At 40.6% G+C, this 16,535-nt stretch overlaps 2 protein-coding genes across 2 annotated transcripts in view; both read right to left on the reverse strand.

Moving 5' to 3' along the window:
- RBPJ (recombination signal binding protein for immunoglobulin kappa J region) overlaps nt 1-5,075 on the reverse strand; it is a 147,077-nt gene extending 142,002 nt beyond the window's left edge. Inside the window, exon 1 of the mRNA XM_048941447.1 lies at nt 4,884-5,075. Within this exon, the coding sequence (XP_048797404.1) occupies nt 4,884-4,897 (14 nt within the window). The 5' untranslated portion in view covers nt 4,898-5,075. The remainder of the gene's footprint in view (nt 1-4,883) is intronic.
- Nucleotides 5,076-10,055: 4,980 nt separating this feature from the next.
- On the reverse strand, nt 10,056-16,520 carry SMIM20 (small integral membrane protein 20). Its single transcript, XM_048941999.1, has 3 exons — nt 16,126-16,520; nt 14,168-14,224; nt 10,056-12,859 (listed from the first exon to the last, which is right to left on the reverse strand). Exons 1-3 carry the CDS (start codon nt 16,232-16,234, stop codon nt 12,822-12,824), a joined length of 204 nt encoding a protein of 67 aa, XP_048797956.1. The 5' UTR covers nt 16,235-16,520; the 3' UTR covers nt 10,056-12,821.
- Nucleotides 16,521-16,535: the final 15 nt, after the last annotated feature.

The following is a 16,535-nucleotide window of genomic DNA, read 5'->3' on the forward strand; positions in this document are numbered from 1 at the left end:
GTTCCCAGCTGCCTCGTGCCAATTTGTGCCACAGCCCAAGTTCCTGAGGAACCCATGCAGTCTGAGCCAGGCTTTTATACCTACCATGGGAGCAGTGTGTTTCTTATAAAACAGCTCTTTCCATCATCAAGGCAGAAAATGAAGAGAAAAAGTACTAAATCTAAAGGGAATATGAAAAGTGAAATGTGAAAGTGAGCATGTTCAGCAATAGTAGCACTGCTCATCTTAGCGGGAGAACATTTCTCCAGAAGCAGGGAAGGACACGAAATAAATAATTAGAAGACAATGAGGACAGTGGTGAAATCAGAGGACAGCAGATGGTCAAGATGCACTCAGTGTACAAAATGCAAATGCCAGCTGAAACTACACAGAGCAATTTAAATTTCATCCGAAACATAGCAATCCAATGAAAACATTCAAAGGCAAAGGTAGATATGACAGAAGTCAGAGGAATTTTTCCTGTAGGACCAAATGGAAAGTAAAGAAGGACTGCAGCAAGCTATAGCAATTTGGTTGTGAGAGTCTTTCTCTGAGCCAGGCTGCTCACCATGGAGGAATCAGTGCTAGAGTCTCAGGGCATCATGAGATAGAAAAGAAGGAGCAAGTAAAGCACTCTTTAAGTCACCTGTGGAAAAGTTAACAGAAATTGCTCTTTAGAAACACAGAGAAGGTTAGGACAATGCCCATGTTCAGTACTGTGAACTGAAGGAGAGCCAAAATCTTACCACTTCAGACCTCTGTAGAGTTTGGTTACTTTCACTGTCTGCAAAGGTGCTGCTCTCAGCTCACACCAACTTCAGCATTGTCTCCTCCCATACTCACTACTACCCATGTCCATTGCAGCTTTGAACAAGAGCAAAAAGTCATGGCTAATCCAGCTAGGAATTCCTCAGCTAGAAACTTTCTCCCATCCAGAAACAAACTTTGTATATCATAAATGGATAATAACAGATGGTAGCATATAGACACACATGTGCTCTACTTGTCAGTGCACAGCAAAGTTTTCCCCAGCATGTGTGAGAAGGTAGGCTTACACCTATTACCCGTATCAACATTTGAAATTTTGGGGACAGGCTTTTAAAAAAATGATGACTTTTATTTTTTAAAAAATAATGATCTTTAGCCCAGCTGTTCTGTTTTATATGAACATACTATGTTTTTCTGACCTATCCAGTTCAGTATAGACACAGGGTTCTTTGCACTTCCAACCAAATATCTCAGGAAGTATGCTCTACTTCACTTTAAATAAGTGAAATGCAGACTTACTTTTTTTCCAAGGCTAAACAGTGGGATCTGCTTCCTCAATGGCAGGATATACCCAACTAGCTGAACAATACTGTCTTGTCTATGCAACAAGCAGAAGCTTCCCGCTGTAACTAGTCTGCACCTGGAGATCCTCCTACCCCCCACAAGGCCAACTTCACTGAAATTATTTGCTTCTGTGACAGGCAGCAAATGGTCCTTGCACCTGCACCACATTGACTGCAAGAATGCAATCAGTTTCAGGACCTGTACTACCAAGCTGAGCATGAAGAAGTGGGGCCAGAGCATAGCATGCATATGAAGATAAAGCGTAGAAGAAAAAGCAGATGCTAAAGAGAAACTAAGGACTATACATTCCCTCATGTTTAAGAAAAAGGTTATTCATCCTGTAACAGGCAGCATTCAGGAACTTATTTTGTGGGTCAGCTTCTCTCATCACACGAAGTACAAGTGGGAAGCTAGAAATGTGGGCAGAAAGGTTGTCTAAGATGAACTACTGTGGTCATTCACGTAGGCCATGCAAACCTGGTACAGTGGTAAATCTATAAAAATGGCAACAGTTTTTGGTGAAGAATTGGAGAGGGTAACCTAAAGTAAGAATGGAAGGTGATCTTGTAATTATTACACTCTACAGTCACTTGGAAGACTACCAGAGACTAAAACTTTGATCTTTTGCATCCTCATGAGTGTTGTAAACACCTAACTATTAGCTAGTTTTGGGAAGGGAACACTCATTCCCATATCTCCTCACAAACAAACTTTCAAAACATTTGTTTCCAACCCTGTGTGAAAAGGAATATCATTTTAAATCTCAGAATTTCAAGGAATAGAACAATTGTTTACGACACATGTTTGTAAAGAAAATAGTCTAGTTGCGTCAAAGTACGTAATTTACCCTTACAGTACAAAGGTAAAGAGAGTTCGAACTAGACTTTTGAACTAAGAGCCAACGAGGGCTACATTTTAACCTTGCATTCTGAGAAATCTTGATTGTAACTCTAAGGAGGTTCACTTGCCCCATCTACTGGTCAATGGGAAGGCTGGATTTATGCAACAAAGAAACGCACCACTAACGATTCGCTCTCATTCTCCAGTTCCTATCTCTAACTTTAAAGAGATGATTAAATGCCAGTGACAGTAGGTTTTCGGAAGACATATACGTGCTTTACCTTGAGCTTCAGACTGGCTGTTCATCATGGCAGAAATGCAGTAATTACTAATCTGTGACCAAAGAGAAAAGTGCATTCTACTTAAAGAAAATAATAGGACAGCCTGAGCAGTACCACTGACTTCTTTACCAGAAGAAATTAAATAAGTATGTCTTATTTTGTTCTGAACTTTGCCTAGATCATATAACAGTGTAAAACAGCAGCCCATAGAACCCTTTTCACAAAGCAGCCACATGCACTGCAGCTCTGTATGGTCACCACAAGGTTAACACAGCTTTTTAAGGAAATCTAAAATATATATTTACTGAATAGCAAGTCAAATTCCCCAAAGGCAAACTGACCTTATATTTTCCATTACTGCACTCTATGCATCCATCCTATGGAAGCAGGTCTGCTCCTTTAGAGGACAAGCTGGATTGTAGAGTGAAAACCTGAAGTTTGGGTTGTCTTCAAGAGCCTTTTTACACTTCTGCAGGTAGGAAGTCCTATCAGATGATTCGCTTAGAGCATATGCCTAACTTTCACCCGTGTTATTTCAGGATACCATTTGCACTCACTTTTTAAAATCCCTCTTCTCCATTAACATCCATGCTAGTTGCAGACCCAATCAGATGTGCCTAGAGAGAAGCTGCAGCCAACAGAAAGACCATCAAAAAGCCTGGCAGTGAGCTGCCTAGCAGGTAACCCACCTGCAAGCTGATTCACCGTGAGATCTCACTCCCAGGCATTTTCTCAAGATGATCCATCCCAGCAAACCTACAACAGCTTAGTTAAGTAGGTCAGCATGCAAGTAACTACATCTCCTGCATGGCACATATCTCTCCAGCCCAGAGGACTGCTGTGTCTTGAAAAGTCTAAGAGACAGGACTTAACTAGCAGCATATCTCAGGCCCTGGCATGAAAGTTCACAGAGAACTTCTTGTCACAACTGCAACATGAGGAGCCATTGTCTTCAGGAAACACAAGTGACAAAGCCCAAGTACCACCGTCTATTACCTACCAGAAGCAATTACTCTAATTACCCAGAAGACTGCATGAGAGTAAACAGGCCACAGAAGGGGAGTGACTGCAAAGAAGAAGGAGGAACATCCCCACCGAGGCTCATTCACTTTGAGTGATAAACTTTAGAAGTAATTATGACTACTTTCAAATATAGTAGGCAGGGAAGGAATTTATGGGCTGTAGATCAAGACCTCCAAGTGCTGGGTTGCGCGTAAGAGGTCATAAGCACATGTACTGCTTTGAAGATTATCATGAAAGGATTGCCTAGCTGCCTCCCAGGAGTATGTTTTGGTCTGAAAAATATAGTCAAATGTCTCTGAAATTTCTAGAGTCAAGACTCGGACTGTGCTGGGGGGACCTTCTGTGAGGAGCTGATCAGGTGAAAGGTGCTTGAAAGGAGCCATAGCAGATAGTTCTGAGAGAAGATGTCACGATGAAGAAAGGACACTAATACCATGATGCTGAAAGGACACTAGTCCAGGCTTAATAGCCTTTAATTAGTGTTGCTATTGAAGGTGGCTTTCATATACTAGTATTGAACTTCCCTAACTAGCTTAGTCCCTCTTGACAGACACCTTTGATGGGTCAAATTCTAGGTTATTAGGCTGGGAAAATCCCTTTTTTTTCCCTACACAAGGGCAGATTTAGATGTCTGACTTAAATAATGAGCCCAAATTTTATGTCAATCTAAATTGATACATAATCAAGGAACCGGCAAAAGCTAATGTTTGGAGTGAGTTTTGAATATAAAACAGACTTCAGCTGAAAGCTGTGTTCAGAACTGCAGATAAAGCATTCAGTCTTTTTCTTTCACCATCAGTACAAGTGAGATAATTCTCCTCAACTCTTAACTTTCTGCCATCCTTGTTTAAAAACAGTCTGCAATTGCTATTAACGTGGCACTTGACACATTGAGGACCCATTTTTTTTGTAAAACAAGATGAAATGAACGTCTTTTTTCCTGGTTGTGAATAAGTCAATAACTAATTGTGTTAATTATACACTGTATTTCTGAATGGAAAAATCTAACACTGTTCTCTAAGATTTTACGTTCTCGGTTATATAACAGAAATGAATGCCATTTTTCTTCTCCTTTACCTTTTGCCTAAGGACAAAATCTGCATTCTTCAGCTGTAATCATATAGACTACTGCTTTTGTTTTTTAAGTAATAATGTATGAGATACAAATACAGAGATTGTGTATTTTATATTAAAAAAACAAGTTGTTTTCACTAGGAAAACACTAAACAGAAGCTTCACTCCACATTCAGACACTCAGGACTGGATAATCATCCACTTTGTTAGTCTCTGCTTAGGGGGTTCTTCTAGTGACTATGTTTAGTCACAGATATTCTAAAATTCACAACAGAAGAAATAGGAAAAGTAAATAGTCTATCATTTCTTGCTACCACCCCAAACATTAAGAATATTCTTAAGCATACCACTCACCAGGAAATAAACATCTGAAGGAGCTGGAAATCACTGCTCTCCAACCACTCAGCTTTGACTCTGCCACTTTCCGTCTCCTTCCAGAGGTCCAGCAGCACCTTTCTGAGCACCTCCTGAGTCAGGGCACGCCGTAATGTCCCACGGGAGCAGCCAGCTCACTCTGACATAAACCTAGGCTCAGGTGCTGGAATCAGCCCAGGGGCTGAGTCCCAGCTGGCAAATCTAAAATGACTTCCAGACCAAGGGAAACGAGAGACGAGCATTTGGAAAGAGCCTGCACAGAGGGCTTTCAATTGTTAGTACCACTCCTTTACAGAAATAATAATACTGCCTAAACTGAATATCAGTAGATGGTTTGGACGGTTTGTGGTGTGTGGAGGGATGGCTCTGTTCTTGTCTTGACTGACCTGAGCAGTCCTGGATCTATTGCTAGCGCTTGCTGGAGTTCGCAAAAATGTGACTGCAGCTCTTGCTCTGCTGGGTGGAGAGAGTTGGAATTATCATGCATGCTCCACTACATGGCAGCCTTCCAGCTGCCAAAGCCCTCCTATCAAAGATACTTTGATAGGGAGCATGACTAGCTCATCCAGATGCCAGCTCACCTCTCCTGGCAGTGCAAGTCTTCAAAATCCCATTCCATCCATACTGTCATTGAGCTGTACTGCTTTCCCACCAACCTTAGTGGGAAAAGCAAACACAGCTCTATAGTTTTAATTTGCACAGTGGACACATAATGTGTGCATTCATCACACTGGCCTGTACTCAAGTAAAGTCTGGGACTTCACCATGATCCTATGTTTCCTTAAACATACTGCAGACTGCATGGAGCCTCCTGGCAAGATATATTAATCCAGTCAACGACCTGAAGATCTCAGTGTTGGTGCTCTCAAGAGAGCACAGAAGTTCTGGTATTAGTCTTGTGTCCTCCCCTGTGTGCACATAACTTCTCAGCAAAAATTTCCTTCCAATACATCTATGGAACAACTAAATATCCCCCCTCTTCAGATTTAATTGGATGCAGCTCCACCTTCATTACTTTTTATATAATGTTATGTTTTCAGTGATGATACAACATCCACCAGAATTACAAAGACTTCCAAAGTAAGAGCTAGCATTTAATTCAGAAACATCCATATGAATCAGATCATACAATTATACTTGGAATATGTGGGTTGTTTTAAGGGAAATCTCCTGCCATGCTTTCGAGTGAGAAACTTGTTACCAGGACAGTGAACACATTAACTAACACGTGAGTCTGAAGAGTATAACTTCTGTTTTCATTGAGATAGTATCAATAAAGCAAACATAAATATTCCCCTATGCTGCAGAGCTAACATTTCATAAGGTGCCTCATACACAAAGAAGGCTATGCATTGAGAACATTTTATTGAAAATGACAAGATTTTCAGATAGTTGGAATCTGAAGATCCATAACTAAAGAAGAGTCCCTATACTATAAGTATGCAATAGTTTCCCTTGACTTAACTCAAAACCTGCAAGAGACAAAATCATTGAATCCTGAAGGAATTAGATAGTAAGGACCCTTATACCTGCTGTAGTCAATTGCCACAGGAAACAGTTTCCTAAGCAATGCAATAGTGAATCCTTCTTCAGAACAGTACTGTGTTCATGACTAAGCCTTTCTACGTAACTGGTTGAACACACAGCATGTTCACTCTAGAAGCAGAACTATCTACCTACAAACTTAGGTAGGAAAAATAGTCTAGAAGATTATAAATCTCCCCTAGATTTAAGGCTGTAAATACAGCCTGAAACTACCAGCTCAGTCTTTAAGATTCATGTTCATCTAAACAGAGTAGCATACAAACCCTCTTTACCTTGGAAAGCCAAAATTAACAGAAATGAAATACCTTTTGCACTTCTAAGACTTAAAGATGACCAGAACTTTAGATGGAACACATCACCATGAGAAGATTCCTGGCAAAGGGTGAGGTGAGATGACTGGTTGGAAACAGAACACGAAATCAGATAGAGTGAGGCACCTTTAGAATTACATGCCATATTCCAAGTAAGTCACAAAGAATGCAACAGTTCACGAATTAATCACAAAGTATCTTTCCACTAAAACCATTGGCACAACTGAAAGATTATATCTTTACCTTAATCTGTACCTCTTCTTTGAAACCAAGAGAGACTTCCTATTTTCTTCATTATCTGAATGTCATACCTGCTTTGTCAAGAGCCTTACTAGGTGATGTGCACTCAGTGACCTGTGAAAACCAGAACCAGATGTAAATGCTTTCACATCACCCTGAATAATTTTGCTAATGATGCAGAGATAACACTTCACATTAAAAAATCACATTTTGTCAATAATCTCTTCTGTAAGCTTGATGTGTTATAGCTTTAGTGACTAAATAAAACCAGCCTTGTGTTCTTGAACTACATTTACAGCAACTTTCTGTTGGGCCAATAATCAACAGCGTGGATACTGGATACAAAACTCAGAAGTTGCAAATAGTTTTTGAAAACAGCCAATAGCAGCAAACATCTCAGGCTGGTAAGACAGGTCATGCTCACAATGTTTAGCTAGTTCTAACAGTTTCAGTACTTCATTTCATGTGCATTACGGTACATCCAGACAAGAAAGTAGGACAATGTCCAAGTACATCTGTGACTTCTTTTGGAGAATTTCTACCTAGTTGTTATTATTTTAAGAAAAAAAAAGAAAAAAGAAAAAAAGAAAAAGAAAGAAAAAAAGAGAAAAACATACAAGATCATACAAGATCACGGTAAGCTCTGAAAAATGGGGATGCAAATCAAAATTCCAAAAGTCAACATGTCAGCATGTCTTGCTACTTAATAAACTTGTTGGCATGACAAAAATTCAGGGGGTTTATTCTGTCTGGACATTAGCAAAGCATTTAAATGATGCAACATGGAAAGCAATTAGTTACAAGATTCGTAAACCAAGCATGGAACTAGCTAAAGCAGATAAGACAAAAGGGAAGTCATTGGCATGGAGGAATTTTAATGGTGGTGTTTCTTAAAGACCTGTCTCAGTACAAACTTAGCTGTTTGGCACAAAAAATAACAGTGTACTAATGGAGTGTCCTGATTAAATTATTAGAGAGGTAATATCTATACAAAAGACTTTAAAAGGCTAGAGTGATAACTATGGGACAAAAACTAACTGTACTAGGTGTGATACAGAATAATAACAAGAGCTTTTGCTCTGAACCAAAGGCTTGTCAGCTGAAAAAAATAAGAGGAAGTCTGCAACAGACTAGTAGAAATGGCAGACTTAATGCATGGGAATACATTCCTTGGATCACCCTCCAAGCTGCTTAGAGGATCCTTCAGCTAATGGTTCTGCTGGCATCATTGCTTTGACCCAGAGGCAGAGAGGGGTAGGAAAGGCAGAAGGCAGCAAAGGCCATCAAAAATCAAGTAAACCATATTAAAAGCACACAGAAAATGCAGGGGAACATAATACATGACAAGTTCTTAATGTGAAACATGGGATTTTGGACTGAACCATGAGAAATTCTTTGTTGGAACATCTTGCAAGCCTGTGCCAGCCACTCACAGGACAACTATAAGAAGGACCAGTGGAATGGAGAGCTTTTTTCAGAGGAAGCTACATGCAGATAATGAAGATTCTGTTACTAAGATTACCTGCTTTCCAGACTTCAGAAGTCTCCTAATGGTGCAGTCAGTTATGGCACAAGTTAGAGCTCTTGTATGAACGTCCCTCTTATCAGTAGATGGGGAGGAAATCTGGATCTAGAGGTGATCTGCTACAATCACTGACACCCCAAAAGTCACAGGAGCAGCCATGGAGCAAACGGTTAGTATCCACAGTGGTTTCTCTTCTTCCAAGCTGAAGGAATTAATACAATCCTAAACTTTTCCAGAGCCATCCAGTTCTGGGAGTGAATGGGTGGCTGAGAAGGACTCCTCCTACATGAATTTTTGCTGAAGCAATGGGAGTACCTTCCTCCTCTACCCTGATTGGTATTTTTGATACTGTACTGTACAGAGCTACAGGAAAAAGCAGACAGAGAAGGAGGCACCTTTCCCTGTGACCTGAAAGATACTTTTCAGCATGAAGTCTCTTTCAGCCTGAATTGTTCTATGATTTCTGACCTCCCAAGGTAGGCAGGAGTGAAGGATACTTATATTCGATCTCCTTATATCTCTTTTCATGATAACCTCACTGTCTTTACTAGGAACTTTCTTCAGAAACATTTACCTCTGAATTGCTGGGGAGTACACAGAGAAGAGAGAAAGGGGTGTCCCATTTTGTGAGCAGTGGAGCTAAGAAAGGATGGTTTCCCATGGACGTATGGCCCTCATGCTCCTGTTCATTCCATTGATCAGAATGTCCTGTCTCCCATTCATGCCTGCCATCCTACCTCAAATGTATTCCTACAGAACATTCCAGCTCTCCCTCACTTCTTTTAAGTTGTACTCAGTGTCACCTGCTCAATACTTTCAGCTATATTGCAAGACTTCTAGCTACTTTTTTGTTGTGCAAAGGACAGAAGGTAGGACACACTGTTACAGAAGACATCAAAAGTGGCAAGTCAAAGAACATGCAAAATGGTCAGGTGTATGCTTAGAACAGACACCTGAGCCCACAGAAAGACCTGTCCATTTTCCTAATTTTTTTTCCTGCAACAGTAGTAATATTCACATTGGGCTGTACTTCAACTTACATGTGAAAGTTCATGCTCAGATTTGGAGATTTTGAAATAAACATCAGTACTGTGAAGAGAAGGTGAGTTTCCTTTTTGATTCCAAACAGCCAAAATTCTGTTCCCAGAGCATATTTTAACGTATGAAGCCCCAGGAAATTTCAGTTGTTTCTTTTTGAAAAGGATTCTTTAAAACATTGAAATACTCAGGACCGAAATATCTAGTTCCCAGTCCAGTTTTTCATAATCGTATGCTTTACCCTGCACTTTGGTTTTTGCCCTCCAGTCATACATTGTCCACATAAAAACTGTATCGTTTGCAGCACTTTCTGAGAAGCTAGAAAATAATTTCCTTCCACTAACAAACATACTATTTGGGTTGTGTGGCATCACAGAAAAAGTCAATGCAGCTTTCCATTTACTGCTGTGTCTGCATATTAACGTGAAGAAGGTCAGTAGGAGTGTACACAGTTCTGAGAAAATAAGTAGTTAATTATTATTAGACTGCAAGAAGGGAAAACGCAGGATTTATTCTGGTGTAGAAAACCACAAAAAATAACAACTGCTTCTTTTTCTGGACTTGTTTTTTTCTTTTTTTAAAGAGGACCATCTACACAGTAATACTTGAAGATCAGTTAACACTACTCAATGTGTTTAAGTACCAAAGGGAAAAAAAAAAACCCTTATCACCTTCCCAATGAAAACAATCTCAACAATTCAAGTGCAGTCTTCAGCACATACTGTAAAATCTCTATTTTCTTTTTTTGCCACGCATTTTGCTGTATTCACCCATCCTATCGTGTTTGTGTTTGAGAGTTTCATTGTATTGTTAACAATCTACAACATTTCAGAGTCATGTCTAGGTTTAGATCAAAACATCCACCTCCCTCTCCATACTACAACTTCTAATAATGTCACAATTTATCAGCTTAAAATAGCAGACCCAAACTTAGTACAAGCAATTTCTTCTGTCAGATTGTCAAAGCACACTGTTTGGAACATCTATCAGACTCTATCAGAGGATAAAGTCAAATTTGTTGTTTATATTCCAGCTAAAACAAGTAAAATGTTAGAGTTCATATTAAAGAACAACACTTTCAAAAACATTCTTAGAAAACATTTTATCACAATAATCAGAAAAGATGGAACAAAAGCATCAGATTGATACCCCTGGCAGATTAGACATACTGAAATTTTCCAAGTGCCAGAAGTAATACAGAATTCGTATTACTGTAAACATACCAAACTGCTTCGTATACTTGTGTTGAAAATGAGTGATACTTGCAGTCCACAAAAGCACAAACCTTTTAACTTCAGAGCAAGCTAAGGAAAATGCTCTGGAGAACACAACTGGCTATCTATCCAACCTTCCCTGCAACTAAGCAACTGGAGATGTGTCCAGTGCCCAGGAGTACAGCAAAGCACTGTCACTATGCCCGGGAAGCCAACTGCAGGATTACAATGAGTCCAGAGCAAATCTTCAGGCAACTGGCAGAGAAATGACAGAAAATTTCAGTGTAAACCGAGAATTACTGCAGTATCTTCCCTGTTGCTTTAAGAGTTTTATTTTGTATTGATTTGCATGAATAATAATTATTTTCTTGCCAGAAAGAAATATCAAAGATTTGAAAAAGACATTCATTAATATAAGATTTTAAAGATGTGAGAAATACAGAAGAGGAAGTATGTGTCTGTGTGGGAGGGAATCAACAACAAAAGGCAGAAAAGGGATACCAAGTAACAACTGTTTTGGCAAAGAACACTGTAAAAGATGAGTCTTATCTGTCCTTAAGAAAGCCAGATGATGTCTGAAAAAAACAACAATGCAGAAGACTAACACCTGTTCACTTAGTAAGTAATGCTCACTGCACATGCATTCTTGCAATAGTCTTTAAAATGTTTGTCTCACAATTAAATACTAAGAAAATATACTAAGTAGTAGTTAGTATATAAATACTAAGAAAAGAAGATAGCATATACAATCTAAATGTATGTGCTACACCTGTATTCAATAATATCACCTGGGAAAAAGCCCATAACTGCAGGTTACAGATCATTTCTTTCCCCTGAAAATACCATTTATTCAGAACACTAACCAATTAAATTAAGGCAAATTAGGGTAAGGATTTTAAATAGGAGCAATCCTTTACTAGGCTGCTCTCATGATCATTACACTCATCATAAAGGTGCTTTTAAAATACCTTTTGAAATACCTGCTTTTCTACCCCACCAGTCTTAACCTACTTTACTGGGTATACTTGTCAAGGTTTCTGTGGGAGGGAGGTAGGCTGCAACATCATGATACACACAGTCCCAGCTGGTCTCCTGATGCACCCACAGAGGACACAGATCAGCCCACCAGCCAAATGGGTTGCACCTTTGTGAAAATATATTTAAGAAACAACAAGAAAAGACAGGCAGAATTAGGAGGAAAAAAATGAGGAATAGGAGTAAAAATGCAGAAAAAAAGAGGACAAGGAGGTGCTGCAGGCACCAGAGAAGGTATTTCCCTGCAGTGTGCAGAGAGGTCCTCGCCAGAGTCAATGTCCACACGGCAACCCATGAAAGACATGTCTGTTTTGCCCACAGTAGTAGACAGTAAACAATCTTCCTGTTGCTATCAAAATCCATGAGCTTCTACACCTTGTCTTCTCCCTCATCCTGCTGAGGAATGGGAACAAGAGATTGGCTAGGTGAGCACCTGGCAGCCAGTCAAGTTGAACCATCACACCTGCTCACAAAATATATAACAAATAAAGTAGAATACACATTGGTTTGAAAGGAATAAATTTTAATGCACAAATTCTCACTTACCATGTTATATTCTGCCTAAGAAAGAGCAAATCTTCACTGCTCTTTCTCAGTATAAACTTCTATCGTGTTTTCACAATTAAACCACAGAAAGCAATTTTCAAACTAGGGAGGAAACTGTAGTGGTCTGCATAATTTATTCTATTCATAATTTGTTCTCCAAATGTTTACAGGTTAACCACAAAAATAATTGTTCTTCCTTTTTCTCAAGGAAGTAAATATTTTACTTCTAAACACTAGAAAAGTCACCTCCCTAGCAGTCTGTCCATTGTACCACAGCACCCTGCCAAAACTGGGATGTTTTTTCCTCTTGGCTTTCCAACCAGTAGCATTTGTTGCTCCTCATGTGCCCACACAGCATAATCAGAATTCTTCTCAAGTGACGCCCGAAGGCATACTTCAGTGTAAGGAGAAATAATTGAAGAAGTTCATCTTCAGTTCTGCCTTGAAGTGCACCAGGCTGACGTTACTTTCTTCCAAATGGATCAGACCATACTTTTAACCCTACAGAACAAATACAAAAATACCAGCAGTTCATAACTACAGTTTTGGGAACAAAACAATCTTGTCTGCTATTGCAGCCTTGTGGAAAAAAAAATATGAATGAATCTCAATAACATTTTCTGCACTGAGCTCAAAAATCTACTTAAGCTTGAGAAGTATTTAGGAATTCAACCTCATCTTCATCTCAAGCTTCAGATAGCAGAAAAGTCCCTCACACCAGCATGTAAGGTATTACAATATTGTTGGGAAAAAAATCATGTAGAATCCCATCTTATTTTACACTTCAGTTTGTCTAGATTTCACATTCAACTACTGGATCTCATGAATTTTCATCAACAGCTAAATTTACATGAAAAACTTATGCAGAGGAGAACTGGTCATCAAGTACCTGCATCTTGGATAAATGAAACTGTCCAATCTTCTTTACTGTTTAATAAAAGGCAGGTTTGCAAGACTTTCATGTCAATATAACTTGCCTGCTCCTCTTCAAAATTTAACTGCTTTCTTGGAAAGTCAGTCCTGCATTGATGATTTCACTAATATGCATAGCTTACTATGTGGCACTAATGCTATTGGATATTCCCCTGCTGTTGCTGTCAGGCTCTTCTAAAAATAAGAGTTAAGTTACCCTTTAACATATTCAAATACAAACTGTTTCATCAAGACATGCATTCCTTAATTCTAAGTGAGAAATTTCAGCCTTGCCAGTTTTGCTATATGAGACAATGAATTATCAATTATGGTATAATTGTATATAAATGAGCAGTACGATTTTATTCCCCTCGCACTTTCCTATTCCTTCTACTTGTAACAGCAGGCATCAAAAAGCTATTAGCACTGCATTCAAAATTTCCTTTAGTGCCACATATTTCTGCCTCCCACGAGGCTGGAAGGTAATGGAAGGTAAAAACAAAATTCCTCACAAATTGCATTTCAGCTGACTTGTAAAGCAGCATTCAATAAAACAAAGGTGCAGCAAACTATTTTTTACAGCTAGTGCTCAGACCACTCATGGTTTGTTTACTCTGAACTGAAGCAAAAGTGATTTTCTTGTGTGCAAAGTATTTAAGAGATAACAGAATCCCTAAAACTTTCTTGGATAGTTCAATTTAAAACAGATTTTATTAAGTCCACAATTTTAAGTTAAGAATTAGCCTGAGAAAATATTTTCGTAGTAAGACTTTTTTCTTTTTTTTTTTTTTAATACATGTATTTTTTACTGCGTTACTTAAATCCATAGAAATACTCAAGTGTTCAAGAAAACCTTTAAAACAGTACAGTACTGTTATACTCATGAATCAAGTATACCTGGAGGCTGGATATTCTCTTGAACAATACCAGCTCGGTTTATTGACTGTTCTCTCTCTGAAAAACAAACAGAAAGAACAATATTAAGAAAAAGAAAGTAAGAAAACATCTCGACCTCACCTAGTGAGGTCTGAACCCCATACAGTAAAATCCTGATGAGTATGCATGTATACAACACAAATGTAACATTCACATTTCACAGAGAAACCAAGAGCTAGTTTGTAACCTTGCAGAACCAACTATGAGATAACCATCTTAAAGTAATGACTATTTTTTACAAACAATGCTAAAACACCTGTTGTGATCCCTTAACTTAAGGAAGGAGCACTACTTCAGGGAGATAATCCTCACATGCCCAACATAAAACTACTCAGAGGATTTATTCATTCCAGAATAGGTGATCTCCATCTTTGTGTTCTGGAAACTGTTGTTCCAGGGAGATTTCATGCATCTATAAAACCACTGCTTGTAAATTTTTTGAAACTAAATATTAGGGGCATATTTTCCACGCAGTGGGCTTATTCCAGGTTTGTTCTATATGAGACAATGAACTATCAATTACAGCATAATTATATACAAATGTTTTTGAAGATTCAACCACTTTCAGGAAGAAAAATGGTTAAATTTGTATCTTTTTACCCTAATAAATGCCGCCACCACCACCACTTTTCCCCCTGCTTACTATTAAGTGCTTTACTACCACAGTGCTTTGAAGCAGAACATCAAAGCACTTGGTTGTAGCAGCCTCTTGACCATCCCGCTCAATTTTTTAAGCCTTTAAAAAACATTGTCAAGAATCACTCCAGAGAAGTAAAACCCTATTGCAGAATACTACGTGATGATGATCCAGATGTCTGACTTAGAATCATAGAATCGTCTGAATTGGAAGAGACCCTTAAAGGCCATCTAGTCTAGCTCCCCCTGCAATGAAGAGGGATGCCTGCAGCTGGATCAGGTTGCTCTGAGCCCCATCCAGCCTGACCCTGAGTGCCTCCAGGAGCAGAACAACCACCTCTTTTCTGGGCAACTGTTCCAGTGCTTCACTACCCTTATTGTAAAAAACTACTTCCTCACACCCAATCTAAGTCTCCCCTCTTTTAGTTTGAAGCTATTCCCCCTTAAAAACTAGGACTTCAGACCCAGCTTCCTAATACACAGAAATAATGAGCATTTCACCACAGCTCAAGTCAATGAGGGGCAAGAGCTTCTACAGCAGTTCTGTTGTTACACAGCTTACCCCAGAAATTAAATTCTCCCTACCCTAAAGGTTAAAATTAATATTCCCAGTGAAGTACCACAACCATGGAATCCAAGAGTCAGGCGAACACTTGTGCAGCTCTCATACAGCTGATAAGCACCAAGAAAAGCACACAGGAAATTAACAAAGGTGTGGACCAAGGAGAGCTGGAGGCACATGTGATAAACGAAGCCTGGAATCAAGTATTGCATAGCATGTGTGTTTGCTAAGTGCCCACTGCGTGTGTACCAAAATCGTGCTCGGGGCAGTTTCCACCTTCACAGACATTGCTTCCTTCCATTATTTTGGATGCCTTCAAGTTAAATTTTACTCCTCCATCGAGGCGAGGCTAAAGTCCCTCTGAGACGATCAGTAACTTCGTTGCCATTTTGTTTTTCTTCCTAGAAATCTCTTCAGTGTAACCGCGCGCACCTTTGCGGCAGCGGCCCGTCTGCTCTTACACTGAGATGCGTCACACCCAAACGCTCCGCCGCCCGGCTCGGCAGGCACAGGGGCACGGAGGCACGACTCCGCGCCACGCCGCTACCGGGGCATCCCGGGTCTTCCCGGTACGACGCTTCACAGAACGACGGGGGCGTGAGTTGCGCACGGCCCCGTCCCAGCCAACGACGCAGGGTCACCTTGAGACCAAATATTTCCGAGTTTCGCGTCGTTTTTACAGCTGCCCTGCCCGCTCCCCCGCCCCGCCCCGGGCACTCACTGTACTCCTCGGGTAGCAGCAGCGGCCGGAAGTAGATGGGGTAGAAGGCGGCCCCCACCACGGCCACGAAGCAGCCGAAGATGCCGAGCGTACGCGACAGCCCGGCCATGGCGGCTGAGGGACGCCTCGCGTCTGGGACGGAAGCTCCGCGGTCGCCGCTTCCGGGCGAGACGGAACGGGGAGGGCGGCGTGGCGCCGCCGAGCTCCGCAGGCGCAACGGCGGCGCCGGAACGGACACTTCCTGCCGAGCACCGGCGCTCTGTCCGCTCTGAAGCTGCTCGGCCCCTCCGCGGCCGGATGCCGCCCCGACCCAGCCGCGCCCTCTTCTCCGCACCTGCGGCGGCCGCTCGGGGCGCGGCGCTGCGCTGCGCGAGCCCCTCCTCCAGGAAGCCGGATCTGCCGCATCCGTG

This window comes from Lagopus muta, chromosome 4, assembly GCF_023343835.1.
Source record: "Lagopus muta isolate bLagMut1 chromosome 4, bLagMut1 primary, whole genome shotgun sequence".
In the NCBI taxonomy this organism is placed as follows: Eukaryota; Metazoa; Chordata; class Aves; order Galliformes; family Phasianidae; genus Lagopus; species Lagopus muta.

Excerpts from the sequence above, each read along its gene's own strand:
- SMIM20 (XM_048941999.1), bottom strand. The coding sequence starts at position 16,234 with ATGGCCGGGCTGTCGCGTACGCTCGGCATCTTCGGCTGCTTCGTGGCC. Across the intron at positions 14,225-16,125 it reads GCTGCTACCCGAGGAGTACA|AGAGAGAACAGTCAATAAAC; the intron begins GTGAGTGCCCGG and ends TTTGTTTTTCAG. Across the intron at positions 12,860-14,167 it reads AGAGAATATCCAGCCTCCAG|GGTTAAAAGTATGGTCTGAT; the intron begins GTATACTTGATT and ends TTTGTTCTGTAG.